Here is a 21,232-nt window from a genome sequence, read left to right on the forward strand (position 1 = left end):
GCCTGTCAGACAAATCAACATCAAACGCAAGGAAGTCTACTGCAATCGCTTGAAATCTGAATGAGTCACAAGATGCTCATCACTATAGCCAAGGTCTCCGTGTTCCAGAAGAAAAGAGCCTAAAAAAAGGGGAGGTGGACCCGGTTACCCAGTGAATTGGATTGGAAAGTGGCACAGAAGGATTCTTGCTCCATGATTGGCTGATAAGACCGCTTGTGCCACGTGGTGTCTTGCAGTAGCATGGAGCATCTGTGGCATTCTGCGTGCAGGGGAAAAGAGCAGCACATCAGAAGTTGTTTGCAGTCATCCAGTCAGGGAGCAAATGTGCCTTGTCTCATCCCATAATTATCCTACTCTTACTACTACAGTAGCCTGCTTTTCTAAACTACACCACACAACAGAAAATGTGGAGCAGGCAAAGCATCCTAGGAGGGCGCTTGGAGAAGCTGCTCTTGTGGGGAGGTTTCAGCTCTGATTTCAGGAACTCATAACAGAAAAGAAAGGGTACGTCTACACTGCAAAGTCATTTAGAAATAACAGCAATTTCAAAATAACTTTCCTAGCATCTACACAGCCATCCCGTTATTTCGAAATTAATTCGAAGTAGCGGAGGGCTTATTTCAAAATTGGTAAACTTCATTCCACGAGGAATAGCACTAATTTTGAAACTGCTATTTCAAAATAAGCGCTGTGTAGACGCTTATTTTGAAATAGGAGGCCTCCAGCCCTTCCCAGGGTGCCCTGGCCACAAGACAACTTCTGACCTGATGCCCTGTTGGAACTGGTTCCAACCAGCCTTAAATGCGATTCAACATCCACTCAGTGTGGATGCGCTATTTCAAAATAGAAAAACGCTATTTTGAAATGCATTTTGTGTGTAGACGCGTTATTTTGAAATAAGCTATTTCGAATTAACTATTTCGAAATTAGATATTTCGAAATAATGCTGTAGTGTAGACATACCCAAAGGTTGGCTCTAAGGTTAAGAGATTAATTTCCCAGGGAGTGGAGGCTCAAGGGTCAAATCTATGATGAGCCTGTCCGCTCTGGGTTGCTAGTTTGGAATCCAGATCATGCCAACATTGTTGCCACTGAAGGCTGTTTGATGATCTCAATCCGGTTCTTCAAAGACAAAAGTCAGTGTCAGAAACCTGGCCTGCAATGCCGATAAACGCAATCCAGTTTGACAAAGGGGTGTAAGGAGTCGCAGAGAGTGTGACTTGACTAATGTCACCTATGATATACCAGAGTTAGAAATAGAACCCAACAGGCCTGACTTCTAATTCTCCGCCCTAACCAAAAGAGCCCCATCGTACCAGTTAGTCTGGGTAGGATGCAGCTCGCTCCTGCTGGGAGGAGACTTTTTTACCACTTGTGAAACATTGACTTAGATCGGGGTGGGCAACCTGTTGCCTTAAGGCCACGTGGGGCTTACTGGGGTTCTACTTGTGGCCCAAGAGATGTTTTGCTTATCGTTGCCCACCCATAAGGTTGCTAAATTCAGCTGGTTTCCATCCATGTCGTTTTTTGCTATTACTAACGTGACGCGCACGCAAAGCCAGGAAACGTGAAGGGAGGTGCGTGCTGGTTGCACATAACACTGATGGTGAGAGCCGTGCGCTCCCTCTGCGGCCGGTCACAGCGCTGCTACAGTTCAATCGGCACCCCCTGCAAATTCTAGGTATGCAAGCACAGTTAGCAAAACTGCCCTGTCCCGGGAAGCCACCTTGATTAGTACAATCTTGTGGCCCACTACGATGAAGGAGGGCCACATTCACTAGTGAAAATGTTACAGTGTAGTACCTTGCAGGTGTAGACAAGCCTTTGGTGTGGAATTTCAGAAAATAACTTCATGCAAACAATTTTGTCACCAGTAGGGGGGGTTCTGGGTCAAAAGAGGTAGGCTGCAGGGAACTAGGCAGAGGACTTGAAAACAGAAGTGCCTTAAATTAAGTTTGGTAAGGCAGGCTGCAGGGACCTAGTTAAAAAATGTCAATGGCTGCTCCAAGAACACTTGCTAAGGCTGAGCAATTATGTAAGAGATTAATCCAGCTCTTACACTTAAGCTGTTATGCAATTAACTCAAAATTCAATATGAAATGCCTGGGTGAAAAGTTTATTCTTATTAATGCGGCATGCCACATTGCAATCTGCAATGCAGCTGGGACAGAAAGAGTTGGGGTCGGCTATCGGTGCGCACATGGACTTGTGGCAGGGCTAAGTCAGCCAGCCAGTCGGAGTCTAGCATACAGAGAGCTTGCAAGATTCTGTCTCTTGGTGCCACTGGGATTTGCACAAGCCTCTTAGGAACAGAATGAACATTTGTATTTGGAAATGCCAGGCTGCATTGCTCCTCGGTGCCTCAGTTTCTCCATGTGCAAAGGGGGACAACATTTGGACCCGCCTGCCATGGAGGAGCAGGGAAAATTAGTACGGCTGGGCCCCTGGGCAAGGCTTTGTGCTCCTGGAAGGGGCGAGGTTTCAGGTGGAAGGGGCGGGGCTTGGAGCTAGCCTCCCGCCATCAGCCCGTCAGCACCGCCTGGGGCTCCATCAGTAATTCAAAAGGGTCCAGGGTTTCCAGCTGCTGCTGGGCCCTGGGGCAGTTGCTCCTTTGCCTGCCCCTTTGGTGGGCCTGGCAGCAGTAACATCTATGGACCACAGTCAGGGACCAAATCCTCATTGTACTGTGCCCAGTACAAACAAATAACACAGAAGCCTCTTTGCCCCAGACTTTCACAATCTAAGATGTACAATATACAACAGGACCCAATCAAATGCACTCAGTTCCAGATTTTAGAGGTATGTAGGCTCCTAAAGCTGCAGATGGCAGCTTTGTGGGAGCTTGGCACCTAACTCCCACTGGAATCAATGGGAACCAATGGAGTTGGGTAACTGGAGCATTTGAAAATCCCATAAGGTGCCTATCTGCATCTTTAGGCATCCAAATACCTTTAAAAATCCGGCCCATAAGCACATGCTTAAATTTAAGTGCATGAGCAGTACAATTGCCCCGCCAGGCAGATAACTACTCTTGCCCCCATTTTGCGCAGGGAGAACCAGAAGAACTGCCTGAAGAGACTTACTTCCATGGAACAACATGCGCTCAAAGTTAAACCTGTGCTTAGGTCAGGGTGGGCAAGGCATGGCCCGCGGGCCGGATCCAGCCCACCAAGCTGCTGGATCTGGCCTGGGGGCTGCCTAATCTGGCCCACGGGCCGCCAGACCCGGCCCACCGGTCTCCATTCCAGCGGGGCCCTCAGGCACAGAGCAGCCACACCGCTTTAAGCGGCAGGCTGCTCCCTGTGGCTCTCTGTTCTAGGAGCCGGGAGGAGATGCAAGCAGCCTGGAGATGAAAGCATTAACCAATGCCCTTAGCTAACCTCAAGAAACTGGTTTGGCACCGTCAAGAAACAATCATAAATGCCAGCCACTGCTTTAACGAATCCTATAAAGGTGCATGATACGCAGGAAACAATGGAACGTGGCCCAATGAGACATTTTGTTTACTGTCGCCCACACGCAGAGTTGCCAGATTCTGCTGGTTTTAATCCGTGTCGTTTTTTTCCTACCTAAAGTGACACAGTATGTAAAGCCGTGGCACACGAAGGGAGGGGCATGCTGGATGCATGCAACATTGGTTGTCAGAGCCGTTCGCTCCCTCTGTAGCCAATCCCAGCTCTGTTATGGGTCAGTCGGCACTCCCTGCAAATTCTAGGCATGCAAGTGCAGTTAGCAAAACTGCCGTCCTGGCAGACCGTTTTGGTCATGACAATCTTGTTGCCCATTGAGAGGAAGGAGGGCCACGCATGCAGCCCACTCACTAGCCTCGGTTGCCCATCGCTAGTATACAATATAAAGCCATCTTTGCATACCTCAGTCCTGGGCTAGCTGGGGACTGATGATGCTCCCAGGAATGTAGAGCATCCAGTACCACAGACTGCACCCAAGATCTGAAATCCCACCTGCTTCTTATGTTATTCCTGGGACAGGTTGTACCTCCCTAATCCAGGACTCTCTGGTCCAGAAACATCCCTGGTTCTTGACCACAAAGCCCAGGAACAGGGAATGTCTGGTGGCAGGGTAGGAGCAGGCTAGCAGGGGATGGCAACTCGGATGGGAGGTCCGTGTCGGGGGTTCGGGTCCCCGAGGCTGGGGAGTTCCAGCCCAGCCACAGCCAGGGAGCTCTGGCCCCAGCCATGGCTGCAGAGCTCCGGCCCCGGCCCCAGAGCCAGGCAGCTGCAGAGCTCCCTGGCTGCCTGCAGGCTGGAGATCCCAGCTGTTTGGTTATGCAACCGGGGCTGGAGCTCCACAGCTGAGGCTGGGACAGGGGCCAGAGCTCCCTGGCTGGAGCTGGGTCTGAAGCTGGGTCTGAAGCTGGGTCCGGAGCTGGGGCTGCCCCCCCAAAGGCCACTGGAACCAGAACGTGGCTAGAACTCCACAGCCAGGTACCTCCAGCCCCAGCCATGGCACTCCAGGAGCTCACAGCAGAAGCTGAGCCGATGGCAACTAAAGAACTCCAGGAGGCTGGGGCCCTAGCCGGGGGCAGCAGGGCAGCACAGGCCACAAGAGGAGGAGCTTTCCCTGTTCGGGCAAATCCCCTCGTTCGAAACTGGTCAGGCCCAGAGGCTGCTGGACCAGAGAGGTCCACCTATATTCTTCTTTGTATTTCAGTCGTGTGGGAAAGCCCCAACTGGGATCAGCCACACGCTATGCTGTGTGCCGTACAAATGCATGCAGGGCGGAGAGACAGTCTTGGCCCTAAAGAATTCACATTCTAAGTAGACAAGGCAGATTAAGAGTGGGAGGAGAAACTGAGGCACCGAGACATGACTGGCCCACGGGCACACAGCATGCCACTGGGAGTAGAATGCAACTTCTCTGACTTCCCGTCCTATCTCTTCGCCGCTGTTTCTCTGTGAAGGAAAGAACTGACAAATGGCACCTCCCTGCCAATGCTATGGATGGTGTACAAGCCAGAACCAAATGCATCTTGTTCACCTGTAGCTGCCCAGGATGAACAGCAAAACTAATATTAATAAATAGCTTGTTGATTGTCAGCAGAGAAAGCGGATCTGAGTCAGAGAGACGCAGAGAAGCAGATAACATTGGGTAAGACAAGAACATTTTTGCAGCGTCACGTGATTTTAACCACATTTGAAGTCCCCAAACTTCCCCCTAACCACAGAACGTGCCACTGAAAATCAAAATGTTCAAAACAAACTGGCAGAAGCAGAAACTCCCTGGGACTCAGAAATAAAGGAGCGAGTGCTTGAACCATTTCCATCAGACAATACTAGTTGCATTACAAGACACACAGTGTGGGAATGCTACAGAGCCCATAGCTTCTCTGAGTTAAATCTTGCTCTAGATTGTATCTGTATACTGCATACTCTGCTCCTTCATGTCTCTTTGCCTTGTCTGTGAAAATAGGGACAAAAATACTGCCCTACTGTAACGATTAATGAATGAATGTGCCAGATTCACCCATGTGCAGCGGGCAAAGCACAAGGCCGACACAACACTTAAATCTTACTTAAGACTTCATATCCGAGCTCGAGTAGGGATAAGTGGTGCTCTGTATAGGAATGAATTTCATCCAGTGCCTGTAAGGTGCTAAGTCGGATTTTCTACAAGTTGGGAAAGTCCTTTCGTTATCTTAACTCGCTGTAGCCCATGTGGTTGGGGATTTTCACTTCAGGAAGTGGAGCTGTCTGGGTTATTTTAAGAAGCAGGATTGTTAGGGGGTCTTTTAGCCCTACGAAGCGGGGTTTTCTTTAGCCTGCGAAGTGTGGTTTTACTATTGATTTTCAACAGGCTGAGAGCGCGAAATGTTTTAATCACACTGAGAGGCTCTCGCCTGGCATGTGACTCCAGCGGTCTGAATGGCTACTGGCTTTGTACTGATTTACAGTTCTCACAAAGGGACCGCTCTTTGGCAGTAACCCAACAAGACAGGCATCCTCTACTGTAATCTTCCTGGCTCCCAGACACCAGCCGGTGCATTCTCTCAGGCCACAGCTCACAGCTTAATTACAGGGAGAAATCTACACGGCTTGCCACTGCAAATGAGCGGCCACAGAGCTAAATGCTCATCTAGATGTCCCATAGCTTTAAAACAAAGAAGCATCTTTCTGAGTAACCTTGAAAATACAGGGGCGGGGATGGCGGGGGGGAGGGGGAGAGAAGATGAGAGAGGCTAGAGACAGGGGAAGATAATTTATGGCTGTGTCTGTCATGGACTCTAGTGTGATGGAGAAATCCCCCTTTCCCAGGTCACCCAGTACTTTTCCATGGATACGAAAGGTTTTCCTGTTAGTCTTTTCTCCTCCCTCCTGCTCTCCACGATGCAGGGTGTGAAAGGGGCAAAGGGCAGCATTCCTGTGTGCTATACTCAGCACCTCTGAACCCAACCCTCCCATGCACTGTGCCTTGCGCTGGCTTTTGTCCTTGTGCAGGGTGGGTGTTAAGTGCTTCCCTTTGGATCTGGGGTACATTTTATACCCGTTCTGCTGGGACATAAAGGCTGGCACCCAAAGAGAGGCAGGAAAGTATCCGGCTCTAGAGCCAGCCCCTGGTGTTCCAGCTCTATGTCGCTCCAGCCAGGGATCGGGACAGCAGTGTGCTGTTCAAACTAGGGATGTAAACTCCTAACATGTTTACCTAACATTTAACTGGTCAACTGACTTGTGGGATCTCCCAGCGCCAGCCCCACAGCCTGCAGCGCTCCCGCGCCCAGCTCCATGCTGGGGCTGAGGCTGGCTCCCGGCCCCAGCTGCCAGCCACATAGAGCTGGGGCAGCCCACCACCCATGGCAGGCCATGGATGGGGGGCTGCTCCCCAGAGAACTGGTTAACCAGTTACCTGTTCGCATCCCTAGTTCAAACGTGGAGCAAGAAGACAGCCCTTGCCCCAAAGCAGAGCCGGCCTTTCCCCAGGGCAACAAAGGCGGTAGCTCAAGGTGACTGGCTGAGGGGGACGCATTCGCCAGCCAGCCGGTCACAAGGAGGGGAAGCACTGTCGCTAGCCCAGTGAGGGTCAGGGATGGAGGGAGAGAGCAAACCACACATATCAGGTTGCACCTCACAGCACGCCAGGGAGGAGCAGCCAATTTCCTGCCCGTTCACACACTTCCACCCTGCACGGAGGTCACTACGGAAAAGACCCTGGAGGCTCTATTTTTCCCCCAAGGCTATGGACACATAACACAGCATGAGGCAGTTAATATTACAGAGCTCTTGTCTTTCTAAAATATTCTTATTGTTTCTGTTGCCCTAAGAAGGCCTTTCTGTCACAGTATCACCTCAGATCTTATTTTTCATAGTATCTTGTGCATTTAATTATTTCTCTGCCCTTTTTTGTGTGCTCGTTTATGCTGCCTTATCAACTGACATAAACTCTGTTTTATTTTCCAGTTCTCATATGTCAGTCTGAGCTACCATGGTAGGAAACTCGTGTGGCAAGCAAACAAGGGGTCAGTGGGGTGGGTGCTGCAGCAAAGGCCAATCCTAGGCCATAATAAAAGGCTAGAAGCAAAGCAAAACAAAACAAGTAACATCGGGGCCAGAACAGATTCCCGTGTCCATTAAGGGAATGGACCCTTTAGACACTGCTCGGGTCCGGCAAAGGAGCCCTCCGGAGGAAGTGAATTTACACACTATGCTTGTTTGAATGGGAGCATGTAGATGTGCCTCTAGGGATGTCTGTGCCTGGGCGAGGGACTCTGAAGATGGGTGAGGGAGTTTGTGAGCTTGGGCTAGTGAGTGCCGTGTGAGTGTCCATGGGTGTATTTGTGTCTGACTTGTGTGTGTCCGTGAGGCTGTGACTATATCTCGTAGGACATGTCTACACTATGTGGCAGATCGACACTGCCCCAGTCGATCTTCTTGGGTTTGATTTAGCAGGTCTAGGGAAGACCCGCTAAATCAAACCCAGAGGGTGCTCCTGTCAGTGCCGGTATTCCTGCCCCTCGTGAGAAATAAGGGAAGCCGATGGGAGCGTTTGCCGCCTGTCAACCTCCTGCTGTGTGGACGGCGACTTAAGATACATTGACTCCAGCTACGTAACTAACATAGCGTATCTGAGGTTGACCTTCCGCTCTAGTGAAGACCAGGCCTTAGTGTGTATATGTGTGTCCTTCTGTGCATTTTTAAAATTTGTGTGCAGCAGCGTGTGTTTGTGTGTGTGCGTTAAATGCATCCAGGCCTATTCGTGTATTGCTCTGTGTATACATGCATGTCTGTGTCTGAGCACATGTTCCTAGAGCTTTCATTTCTGCTGCAGCTCAAAGCATATAATTAGAAACAGACAAATACAGATTGCCAAAAAAAAAAAAAAAAAGGCTCCGTTATTGTTTCCATCGACTCATCAGGCAACAAAAGGGTCCAGGTCATATTTTGTTCATCTAAGATTCAGTAGAACAGAGAGAGAAATTCATTTCAGGCACCAAAGGAGCAGTCATGGCTTGCTACCCTGGATCCCTTTCTTCTGACTGGACAAATCAGGCTGCCAGGAGGCAGCTGTGTTGCTGAAGGGCATCAGCCTGGAACAGGAGACTGCCACCTGGAACCTCACGCTGCCTTCGGAGCAGGTAAAGCTGGGTTTGCATTTATCAGCAAAGGGATCCAGACCATGAAAAGGAACTAAACACGGAGGATTGGAGCCAGGGCACTAGTGTGTCCCTCTTTGGAGCCTTGCCAGGCCATTGCTGATGTGAGTGCGAGAATCTGCTGTCATGGTCATTTTTTTTTCCTGGTCGCTGTGAATTTACCTGTGGACTGTGTGAATGTTGTGGTTGGCCGTAATAGAAGGACAGCTCTGCACAGAGCTAGGCAGAGTGCAGACGGGTCCCATTGAGCCTCTGCATGCACATTCCCCCTGCCACTCTAGCCCTGTCCCGTCCACCCCACCGTGCTGACAGTGCAGCTGCAGCACTCCTCTCATTTCATCCCCAAAACGCTACCCTAGCGCACTGCAATCCTCGTTAGTCCAACCCTGGACCCCAGAGCAGCCCTGCCCTGACCTGCCACCGACCCAAGCTCTGCCAATACACAGACTTGTATCGCATAAGAGCAGCCATACAGGGTCAGACCAGAGATTCATCCAGCACTCTGTCCTGTCTGCTGACAGTGGCCAATGCCATATGCCCCAGAGGGAAAGAACAGAACAGGGAATCATCAAGTGATCCATCCCCTCTCACCCATTCCCAGCTTCTGATAGAGACTAGGGACATAATTCCTGCCCATCTTGGACCTATCCTTTATGAATTCATCTAACTTTTTTTTAAACCCTGTTAAAGTCCTGGCCTTCACAACATCCTCTGGCAAGGAGTTCCACAAGTTGACTGCATTGTGTACTACCATCACCCCTTTGCTATTCTAGGCCTCTCCACCATTTTATTTCTGTCCACTCACTTACGCCATTCCTATTCTTCCAAACCTGGGACCCTCACCTCTCCCTTGCCGCTGTCTGCTCTTCAAATCCTGTCCCCCCACCCCCAGCTCTACTAATTCACTCCAACTCTGACCAGCTTTTGCTCCTCTAGTTATCCCCCCAGAGTATTCATATACCCAGCACTGATCAAGTATCGTGGTCCAGGGCTTTCTTCTAGTTCCCGACTGTTCCTAAGGCCAATTTTTACGGTGTTGCCAACTCTCGGGATTTTATTACAAGTCTTGCAATATTTGGTTTTTTTTTCTTAAAAATCCAAACTCCTGGAGTCATGTTACCACGTAAGAACCTCAACTTTCATCTGAAGCAAAAGTAAGTTTCCAGCCCTCATGATTGGAGAGAAAAGCTTCAACAAAGGAATCGTAAAGGCTGGAAGCCCAGAAGGGAAATAAAAAAACCCCAAACTGTATTATTTTTGAGCCATGTTCCTGATTTCTGAAGGCCAGGCTGGTGAGTTTCAGGGCTGGCAATGCTGCCATCTGAGCGAGTGGCGTTTCAGTCACATCTATTATGTGTGCCACTGAGACCACTAAAACCATTACCTCAGAGACCCTGAAACAGCTTTAAGCCATGGCTCCCAGTCTGGTGCACTGAGCAACTGCACCTGAGAACAAAGTGAACAATAAACTCATCTCCTCCTCCGTCGCTCAGCAGCAACAGAGCTGAAAACTGCTCCCAGGTAACGAGCATGTGTCATTTCCCTCGCTGGCTGCACTTTTGGTCCTCGGAGGGCTGTGCAGCTGTGTGAATCTGCACTGTTTCATAATTAAGACTGCTAAATGCTAGACGGAAGTATCATCTTCTCGATGAGCTATGCGCAAAGCCATTTAAAAATCACTCTGGACAGCCCCAATTTGCAGCCACTTACATATATTTGCTGGCTGTGTGTCTTGCTGATCTGGCATGAAAACCTTCAGGAAATCTCATCTAACAGGTGGCTGAGGCCTGGAGGTAGGAGACTCAAACCCCTACCCTGAATGCTTGATCCTGTACCATGAAAGTTGGGAATGCTCCACGCACTGTCCTGAACAGAGGAGTGGGGGAACCTGAAGCATTAAGTAGGAGCATGGAGCTTCTGCTTACACGTCCCTGGGTGCACTGCGAACACCTTGATCTAATAACGCCCCCCCCCCAATAGCTCATGCCAAGCGGGGCTGCATCGTAATGAAAATAACTAATGACACAATAAGAGCTACTGATGAAAAGGCTCTGAAGGGAAGTGACCCAACAGGCGAACGGAAATGAGTCTGTAGCGCTTTCCTCTCCTCCCCTGCACAGCTGGCTTCTGGGAAGGGAACAGGGGCTGTCTCCTGGGCAGCGGCTGAAGGCCCAGCGGGGGAAGACAGACAAGCCCCCGCACCGCTCCTTCCCCCTGCTCACCAGCCAGGGGTGAGAGGCCTGCTCAGAATGCAAGTACATCCCCCTCACTCCCTGACAGTCCGGGGAACGGGATGAAAAGCTGCGGTCTGGCATGCACCAGGGCTGCCCCCTCCGCCCTTCGAAACTCTGCCCTGGCCTGTTTCTGACAGTCAGCCACAAGGCCATCCCTGCCTCACACCTGAGTGTGCCGCTGAAGAGGTTCGCGCTATCTAGCTAAGCATTTGTAGCACACCCATGACTGGCCTCTTGGTGCCAGGTTAGATTTCAGGGCAATGGACGAGGGATGTAAAAGCCCGTTTAATTAATTAATTGGTTAAACGATTAAATGGGGGCGGGCGGGGAGGCCGCTCAAGCCCGGCTGGAGAGTCTCACACCTTTCTGCCATGGGCAGGAGCCTGCCTGCAGCATATTGGACCAGGCCCGCCACGGACAGGGGCTGCTCTAACCAGGCTGGAGCGCTGCTCCCACCCGCGGCAGGCCCCACTGAGCTCCCTGCCCACAGCACGAGGGGGCTGCTCCAGCCCCCGCTGGTTAACCGTAGCCAGTAAGCATCACCCAATAAAGGTGATGCTTACTAGTTAACCATTCACATCCCTACAATAGACACCTCAGAAATACCTCAGACAGAAAGAATTAAAATTTGTACCTATTGGCATCCACCTGATACGGATGCTGCTTAAAATCCAGGCCCCTCAGGGTCCAGTCCTGCAAGGTGCTTGAGTCTTTAATTTTGGGTTTTGAAGATGCACATTTAGGCCCTGTGCACTGCTAGATCTCTCTTTAGAGTAGATGAAAAACTCTATGAAGCAGAATCCCATTAGGCACTAACATTACCTCTAATTTTTTCATGCATGTGCAGGATAAATGTTATGTGTACCAAAACATGTGCAGATGTGCACCGCCAATCAAGGCACATGATGCCAGCTGTGGGTGCTCTGCTAATTAATGGGGTGGCATTTGAAACTCTCATAGGTGGCCACCTATAGTGAACACTGCCTAGCATCCAGGAGTCACAAGTGGCACAGCAAGTTGAGAAATAGGGCGCTGGGACTGAAAATATTAGACTGAATATGAGGTGTCCATTTTTAATGGTGACAGTAAATAACCCCTGGGTTGTGTTGGAGTCTCCATCAACAGTGTTCCCTGTAAATTGTGTGTTTATGCTACTGCTCAGGAGAGATTCCAATGCAACCCAGCTGATTAGCAGAGCACCCTAGGCAGGTTTTGTGTTTCTACTGGTGGTGCTTATTCCCACATGCCTGGTGCACATAAAAATTATTCTGCAGCTGGATGGAAAAGGTTAGAGGGAACATTGCCCCTCGCTGACAATTTTTCCACCCAATTGGAGGTTTTTCTAAACACTCCGCTCTAGGAATTCCTTTTGGGGGCAGATATCTGGCTGGGTTACACAGGCGGTCAGACGGGATGATCATAGTAGCCCCTTCTGGCCTTGGGATCTGTGCATTTTCTCTCTCCAAATCAGCCTGTGGGCATAAGGTTGTAGAGATGGAGCCGAAGCCTGTCTCTGTAACACCCCTGCAATCCCCAAAGGGGTTCATCTGGCGGTAACTCAAGAGCAGAAAGCTGTCCTGTAACGAAACACCCAGCCAAATAAGACCATGACTGTGCAGCACGCCAGAGGATGAGTTCATTCGATCAAAACGTCTACAAAGGGAGGGACGAGTTACGAGTTAAAAATAGGCACTGAGACAAACCCTAGGAGGAGAAGATATTGAGCACATGATATTCTCTTTATAAGCTAAAAGATTCTCACCCAGAGACTACAGGGATTAAGCAGGTGCCCCTAGTCTGACATCAGCTGAGAGGCTTCTGTGTGAGCTACGAGAAGCGGCTGGTTATGGTACATAAGGTTTCTTGGATAATACATTGGCCTGGGCATGCTTCTGCAGACAAGCTGCAGTCACTGAAAGGGGGAGAGAGGAAGACAAGCACATTCCTTCCCACCCAGTCTTTTTACTTTTCCTCTGACGCCCTCAGCGTGACGGCAGGACTCATGCATTTTCCCTTCTGGCTCCCACCCACTCACAGACACCATCCCAAAGTTCAGCTGTATTGACTCAAGCCTGGCTGATAGGAAAAGAAACAGGATCGCGCTCCTCCTGGCTACGTCGTTGCCTGGGAAGCACCGGGCCTGAAATCATCCCAAAGGGACGACTGGCAGCTACGCCTCACGAAGGGGCTTTCCAAAAACAGCAACACCAAGGGCAGCTGCCAGGGAGACCAGAAACTAATGGGTGTGGGTGGGTGTGTGTGTGTGTGAGAGAGAGAGAGAGAGCGTAAGTCATGGTGCAACAGGGTCAGACAGAATACATGCAGGGATGGTGCAAGCCGGGTACTTCTCTGCAGGACACTATACACAATCCCATCAATTTATACTCTTCATGCTATAGGCTCTTGGGCCCAGTGTTCTCTTTAGAGCAGACTATTAATCCCCTAGTTCACCTTCTGTACATGACATAACCTCCACATCAAAGACAGGGCCTAGCAAGGATTCAAGCGGATGCTACAGGGTTTAATTCTGTGCAGGCAACTGCAGCCCTTATGCAATCTCTTATTTCCTCACATTAACGCCCAAAACAATGAAAGTCCCATTGGCAACCTGCCCGGAGCCTGAGGAACACGTCCAATTTGCTTGAAAATGAAGCAGACGGCAGCTCCCGCATCTTTAACACAGAGGTGCTACCCCTGGAGATCAAAGGTAGCCACGTGCAGTGCCATAAACACCATTGCAGCCAGGCCTGGTAGCATGCGGCAGGCCTCGTGTTATCTCCCACGGTGGGAGTCGTCTCTCCGCGGTTCCACCTTACCTTGTCGGCGAGGCACTCTGACTCCTCCGAGAGGAAGTACACAGCCCCACTTTCGGCCAGCAAAATGGCAGTGTCCGTGGCAGAGGAAGATCTGGGCCGTCCCTGGTGCTGATGCAATATGGCAGTGAGGCTACTATCCTGGGGAGCCTTACGGCCCAGATGGGGGCTGCCTTTCTGTGGGTCAAGGGAGCTGCTTTTGGACCGGCGGCTGCCGCTGTGCAGGCTGCTCCCTCTCTTGATGGACGGGCGGGAGCGGATCTGCTGCAGCACCCTGTTGAAGGCGGTGGGGCGTGCGGGGAGGTCGTGGAGGGACATGGCGTAGGAGACACGGTGCATCTCGGGCGAACGTTCCTTCTCGTCAGGGGAGTCGTGGTCAGACATCCCGTAGTGCTGGGACAGAGAGTCCTGGGAGTTCTGGTGCTCCCGCTCCCGCGACCGCCGGCGACTGTGGAAAAGGTGCTTTAGGCCATGGCCAAACATGGAGCCTTCTGAGAGCTGCTGTATTTTCTATGACAGAGGAGAGAAAACAAAGCACACGGACCACTGTTACTATACCCTGCTGCATCGTACAGCCCTGCTCCTCCTTGGTCCGTATACAGCAGCGAGATAGAATGGAGATGAAAAATACCCTTTAATGATACGACAGCCATGGGGCCAAATTATCTATTGGCGTAAAGCGACGCAGCGGCAGTGAAATCAACGACGTAACACTGGGATCCTGGAAAAGAAGCCACTGCCTTCCTGCCGGGCTGGCGGGCTCTGAGAAGGCAAGGACTGCCCTGTCCCTGAGCATCTCAGCACGTGCTTTAGAAAGAACTCACGCTGCTGAGAACTGCTCCTTACAGCACGCCAGCACGGCAACTTGAAGGAAGGCCGAGGGGGGCAGCTGCGACAGGGCTGGGTTCTTCCCATGCAGTATTTTCTTTCCCCTCTCCCAGGGTATGTCTACACTACCCCACTAGTTCGAACTAGGGGGGTAATGTAGGCATACCGCACTTGCAAATGAAGCCTGGGATTTGAATTTCCCGGGCTTCATTTGCATAAGCCGGCCGGCGCCATTTTTAAATGCCGGCTTGTTCGAACCCCGTGCCGCGTGGCTACACGCAGCCCGGGCTAGATAGTTCGAACTAACAAGCCATTCCGAACTATCTGTACCCCTCCCCATTCCCATTCTGGGCTGCCAAACCAACCAGATCCTACTGTTACTGCCTTTCCCGTCGTGCATGTCCCCTGCGTGCCCTGAACCCCTCCTTCTTCGAGGGGAACGTGACCGTTGCCTCCCTCATTTGCACTATGAAACATTAGGTTTAACTGATTATCCAATTCAGCAGGCTGCTGAACCCTTCCCCTCCCCATGTGCGAGAATCCCGGCTGCTCCCGGCTGCAGGTATTCCCGCGTAGGGAGGGACAGCCAGCAGCCATGCACCTGGAGAGGGCTGGCTTCTGCTCCCAGTCCCCACCATGTACAAGGATCCCAACCCCCACGGGGCTGCTCCCAGGTACCGGTTAACCAGTACCCGATAAGGTGTCTGCTGGCAGAAGACAGCACTTTGCTTTTCCCAAAGCCAGATGACAGGCATTAAGCACCCCAGGCCTGAGAAAAGAACATGCCAGAGTCCCGTGAACAGCAGCACGTGTTGCTACTAGTACCAAGCCTGCTGATCAGTTCAGGTTGCCGATGCCGAAGCCAAACCTAGCTTTGAAACACCTGTCAGGGAGGGGTTTGCTCCTATGGCGACCACATCAGCATGGCAGGCCAGGCATTCCAGGCAGAGGGGTTCGCCTTCCTTTCAAGCGTTACGTATTGGGAAGCAGGACTAATGGCCCTTCACTCTTATGCCACAGCCCCACTGTGCAAGGGGGGCAGGATGGAAGCCCCACAAAAGCAGCAGCCAGTGACGGGTGAGGGAGCTTTGCTCTCCTAGAAAGGCGCCCATTGCGATTCAAGATGAGGCCAGGTTAGGGAAGAAGAGAGGCCAAAAGCCATGTGGCGTCTCAGTATAAATTGTGACACGGCCACATGGTGAGTGACAGCCCCCCTCCGCTCAGCTGCACCCGGCTCCCAAATGACATTCATGTCTTGTTAGCACCACAGCTCGGTGGCTCCATGCAATATCTGTGCCTGCGCTTTCTACAGAGCAGGAGCACACAAAAGACTAGTCAAGGCAGTTCAGTGCTCAAAGGTATGTTACTAAGAGCCAGCAGAGCCGACAGCCTCTGTGGGTCCCTGAGCAAGTGGGGGAGGCAGCTCCGCACTCCTGGAAGGGGCAGGGCCATGGGCAGCCCGGCCTTATTGCTGCCTGAAGCGCGGCACAGCCCCCACCGGTGTTCCCTCTAAGGTGAGCACTTGGGCGACTGCCCAAGAGAAATTCAGGTGCTGCCCAGCTGATTAGCAGAGAGCTCATGGCTGGCAGCATGTGTTTCCATGGGTGGTGCACATATGCATATGCCTTGGTACACATAACAAATTTTATTCTGCACATGTGTGAACAAAATTCGAGGGAACATTGGCCCCCACTTCCCACATCCTTAGCGCTGTCAGAGTGCCACACCCTGAGCCCCTTTGAATTCCCAGGCTCTGGAGCAACTGTCCTTTCCCCCCTTCCCAACTCCTCAGCAGATCTGCTAAAAGCTAGCACATATCTACTGTCCTATGAACTTCTCCTAAGTAAGTCTCAGAGGCTGCAGTGTTCCCTGTGAGTTGTATGTTTGTGCAGACACTCAGGAGAGATTCCCGTGCTGCCCAGCTGATTAGCAGAGCGCCCACAACTAGGTTTTGTGTTTCTACTGGTGGTGCACATTTTCACATGCTTTGGTGCGCATAAAAAATATATTCCGCACACAGATGGAAAAAAAATCTGCATGTGGATGTAAAGAATTAGCAGGAACATGACTTAGAGGGAACACTGGTCAGAGAACATTTCTGAAGCATTAATCCTGGGAAGGATGAGCAAGACGGAGAAAAGCTACCTGACTCTCCCCAAACAACAGAGGGCATAAGGAAGAGAGCTGGGATTAGCACGCCACAGTCCTAAAATCCCGGCTGTACACTCAGGCATAAGGCTGTGTCTTATTTCCACTCAGTGTGTAAGATGGAGGCTGCTCTGTAAAGTCCCCCCTGAGGTTCCTCTCTCTGGGTTTGTACATACTGAAGTGGGGTCCCCTAGTCCTTTCAGGAAAGATGTGGACAAATTAGAAAAAGTCCAGAGAAGAGCAACAAAAACGATTAAAGGTCTGAAAAAACATGAGATAAGAAGGAAGACTGAATGAATTGGGTTTGTTTAGTCTGGAAAAGAAAAGACTGAGAGGGGACATTATAGCAATTTTCCAGTATCTAAAAGATTGTTACCAGGAGGAGGGAGAAAAAATACTCTCCTTAACCTCTGAGGATAGAACAAGAAGCAATAGGCTTAAATTGCAACAAGGGAGGTTTAGGTTGGACATTAAGAAAAACTTCCTACCTGTCAGGACGATTAAACGCTGGAATAAATTGCCCAGGGGGTCTGTGGAATGTCCATCACTGGAGATATTTAAGAGCAGGCTGGACAAACACCTGTCTGGGATTATCTAGATGGAGCTTGGTCCTGCCAGGAATGCAGGGGACTGGACTTGATGACCTCTCAAAGTTCCTCCCAGTTCTTTGACTGGGAGTAGAAGGAAGACCCCATCAGGGAGCTGAAATGAACAAGGGCCTGGAAAATGGTTTGGTAGTGGAAAAGAGGAAGCAGTTCTGGAGAATGAGGAGTTGGATGGGAAGGAAACCTAGACATACTGTTCCTTTAAGGGCTTGGGACCAGCAACCATAATAAAAGGTGGGGCTGGACTCCTGTCCTTCCAGCCAATTAGAAGGTGCTCACTGGAGGAGGGCAGTATATAGTTTGCCTTCTCCAGCAGCACAGGGGAGCTGTTGGAAAAGAGAAAACAACTAGAGTGATAGGGGCCAAGTCTGAGACAGACGGACAGACAGACAGCTAGCTAGCTATGACTCTGAGAAGCACAGGCTGTGGCAGAGAAGACCTCAGTGTAAAGCCAGAGCTGAGTGCGATCCTTTGGTTTTCTGTGTTGGACTTTACTGGTGGGTATGTTTTGTGGTGTTTGTGGTCACTACACTGGCCCCAGACATGGCTGTTGGACTACTAAGAAAGGCTGTAGAAGGATCTGTAAGCGGTCCTGGAGATGGAGGCTGCTGAAAAGGGGAATTCTGGCCATGAGGGGCTACTTGCTAATCAGCAACCCTGTCAAATACCCCATCTGAGAGTTAGGCACTAAATCTCCAGTTCACCTATGCAAACTCACTAATCTCAATGGATTAGAACGTTTCCTCAGCTCCCATCCCCTTTCACCCCTTCTCTACTTACGCTACATCGATGACATCTTTATGATCTGGATGCATGGCCAAGAAACACTGGAGACATTCCACAGAGATTTTAACAACCTACACCCCACCATCAATCTCAGCCTGGACCATTCTACACGAGAGATCCATTTCCTGGACACCACAGTACAAATCATCAATGGAAAATTAGACACCACTCTCTACAGAAAACCCACCAACTCATACAGTTACCTGCATGCCTCCAGCTCCCATCCAGAACACACCATACGATCCATCGTCTATAGCCAAGCCCTTCGATACAACCACATCTGCTCTAATCCCACTGACAGAGACCAGAAACTTCAGGATCTCTACCAAGCATTTATAAACCTCAACTACCCACCCGGAGAAATAAAAAAACAAATTGAAAGAGCCAGAAAAATACCTAGAAACCGTCTACTTCAAGACAGACCAAAGAAAACCAACAATAGAACACCACTTGTCATCACCTACAGCCCCCAACTTAAACCTGTCCAACACATTATCAATAAACTACAACCTATACTGGAACAGGATACTAAACTCCAAAAGGCTCTGGGAGACAGACCCACAGTCTCCTATATACAACCACCTAACCTCAAGATGATTCTTACCAACAACCCCAGGACATACCACACTAATACCAACCCTGGTACCTTCCCTTGCAACAAACCCTGTTGCCGGCTTTGTCCACATATTCACTCTGCTGATACCATTATTGGACCTAACCAATTGAGTTATAAGATCAAGAACACATATTCCTGCGCATCCAGAAATATAATCTATGCTATCATGTGCCGAAAGTGTCCGTCTGCTATGTACGTTGGACAAACGTCTCAGACACTTCACCAAAGAATCAATGCCCACAAAACAGATATTAGACAGGATCACAAAGAAAAAACAGTTTCTTGCCATTTCAACCAGAAAGGGCATTGTCTCAATGACTTGATTACCTGCATCCTGCTTCAAAGACCTTTTCACACCAGACTTGAAAGAGAATCCTCTGAACTGTCACTCATGCTTAAATTCGACACTTTACACCTCGGTCTAAAAAAGGCATTAATTATCTTACCCATTACAAAGATAGCTTCCCCAATTATCACCTCTAATATCATTAGCTCACAGAAATTTACCTCCCCACTTCATCCCCCTTCTGTTCAGAAATTTGATTTGTCCTTTTCATATGTGTTCATTTTTTTATTGTATCCTTTGGTATATATGGTTGTGCCAATTTTCTTCCTCTATTTGATCTGAGGAAGTGGGTCTAGCCCACGAAAGCTCATCATCTAATAAACCATCTTGTTAGTCTTTAAAGTGCTACATAGTCCTGTTTTTTAATCTCAATGGGGTTTCATGGGTAGTGCAGGGTGGCAACTTTGACCGCTTGGCTGTCGTTGAGCCAAGCCAAGAAGCAGAGAAGAGAGTCTGCTCCATGGTGAGGAAAGAACATTTTGGGATATGCAGCAGTTGGGGTTGTTTGTTTTAAACCTTAAAGTCAACGTGTACATTTCTCACAGCCCTGTAAGGGTTCTTACTCTTAGCCTAAGTCCCAGGGAAAAAAAGAACTAGGCTGTTTTTCTTAATGACTACTAATGACCAAACACACCTCTAGAAGGATTCTCCCCCTAGAAGCCTGCTTCAGCAAGCAGATCTGCACAGGAGTCACCTCCTCTCTCCCCACCCTCCCTATGGAATGCTGGTGAAATCAGTCGCAATCTGTGCAAGCATAGGGGAGCAATGCTAGTGCTACAGGACTGGGCTCTTATTCACTCCTCCTAGAACACACCTGGAAGAAGCTTTGGACAGAATCTTCTCGCGTCATGGCTAAGCTTGTGGGAGAATACTCAGCTACCGCCCTCTGTGACTCCTGCCCTGACATGCTGTAAGTTACAAACCAACTCCTGCAGGCCTTACTCAGGGCAGATTCTTGTGGAAGGCACGTCTGGCAGGGGCAGCGGGGGGATTTCAAGGTGCTTTTTTTCTCAACAAGTTTGGTCTCCCCTCCCCTTTTTTTCCCCCTAACCAATTCTCCCCCCCCCAAGTTCGGTATTTTTTGTGAAAGTATCTGGCAACCCTACATGCTATGCAGCAGTGTGGAGTGACAGGCAGTCGGTCCTTGAGGGGAAGCTGGTTTTTAAACTGGCTTCCCTTGCAGACCAGCTCCCACTTGGCACCCCATGCTGCTGCCTCTGATGCACAGTCAGCAGCACAGAGTGGCAGGGGACTCCTCGGGAGTGGTGCTGGAGCACACTGGCTGCCGGCCCCACCCCTGGGGACTCTAGAATAGTCGACTAACCAATAAGAATCATGAGGTTAATCGACTATTCAATTAACCGATATTTAACATCCCTAGTATCGATCCAAAGTGACTCCATTGCAATCAGCGTAACACCCAGATTTTTACCTGCGTAAGACAGATCAGCATTTGGCTCATGGCCTTCAGTCTCCACATCACCAAGTTATATGTGGCTAGTGACTGAAGGCTGTTGCCACTGGATGGCTGCTCAGTGGCCTCTGTGAAATGAGCTTGGTGGATTTCAATCCCTTTCCCGGTAAGAGATGACCCCATCTCACAATCCTCCATTCTCGCTGGACGTGGGCTGAATGAGCGAGGGCTACGAGAATCCTTTCATCCTTGGATAGCCTCTCCATATCAGCCCTTGTGGGCAGGACCATGTAAGGGCAGCCTGCTATGCTGTCCCTGCTTTGCGATGAGTTTGAGTAGAACTGAAATCCTTATCCTCAATTGGAGTCTTGTGTCCAGTTCTGGGCACCACGCTTCAAGAAAGAGGTGGAGAAATTGGAGAGAACCCAGAGCAGACCAACAAAAATGATTAAAGGTCTAGAAAATATGAGCTATGAGGGAAGACTGAAAGAATTGGGTTTGATTAGTTTGGAAAAGACAAGACGGAGAAGGGGACAGGATAGCAGCTTTCAAGTACCTAAATGGGTGTTACCAGAAGGAGGGAGAAAAATTGTTCTCCTTTGCTTCTTGTTCTATTATCAGAGGCCATGGGCTTAAATTGCAGCAAGGGAGGTTTAGGTTGGACGTTAGGAAAAACTTCCTGATTGTCGGGGTGATTAAACACTGGAATAAATTGCCTAGGGAGGTTGTGGAATCTCCATTACTGGAGAACTGTTTAAGAGCAGGTTAGACAGACACCTATCAGGGATGATCTAGAATAATGGTGCTTGGTCCTGCTGTGAGGGCAGGGACTGGACT

General features: G+C 50.0%; 1 protein-coding gene across 2 annotated transcripts in view; it reads right to left on the reverse strand.

Annotated features, from left to right (window-relative positions):
* TMCC2 (transmembrane and coiled-coil domain family 2) overlaps nt 1-21,232 on the reverse strand; it is an 84,288-nt gene that overhangs the window by 52,221 nt on the left and 10,835 nt on the right. For both annotated transcript variants that reach the window (XM_075909880.2, XM_006133057.5), the window contains one exon: nt 13,656-14,162. In XM_075909880.2, the coding sequence (XP_075765995.1) occupies nt 13,656-14,162 (507 nt within the window). The remainder of the gene's footprint in view (nt 1-13,655; nt 14,163-21,232) is intronic.

This window comes from Pelodiscus sinensis, chromosome 27 (genome assembly GCF_052426305.1).
Source record: "Pelodiscus sinensis isolate ZL-2025 chromosome 27, ASM5242630v1, whole genome shotgun sequence".
Taxonomy (NCBI): domain Eukaryota; kingdom Metazoa; phylum Chordata; order Testudines; family Trionychidae; genus Pelodiscus; species Pelodiscus sinensis.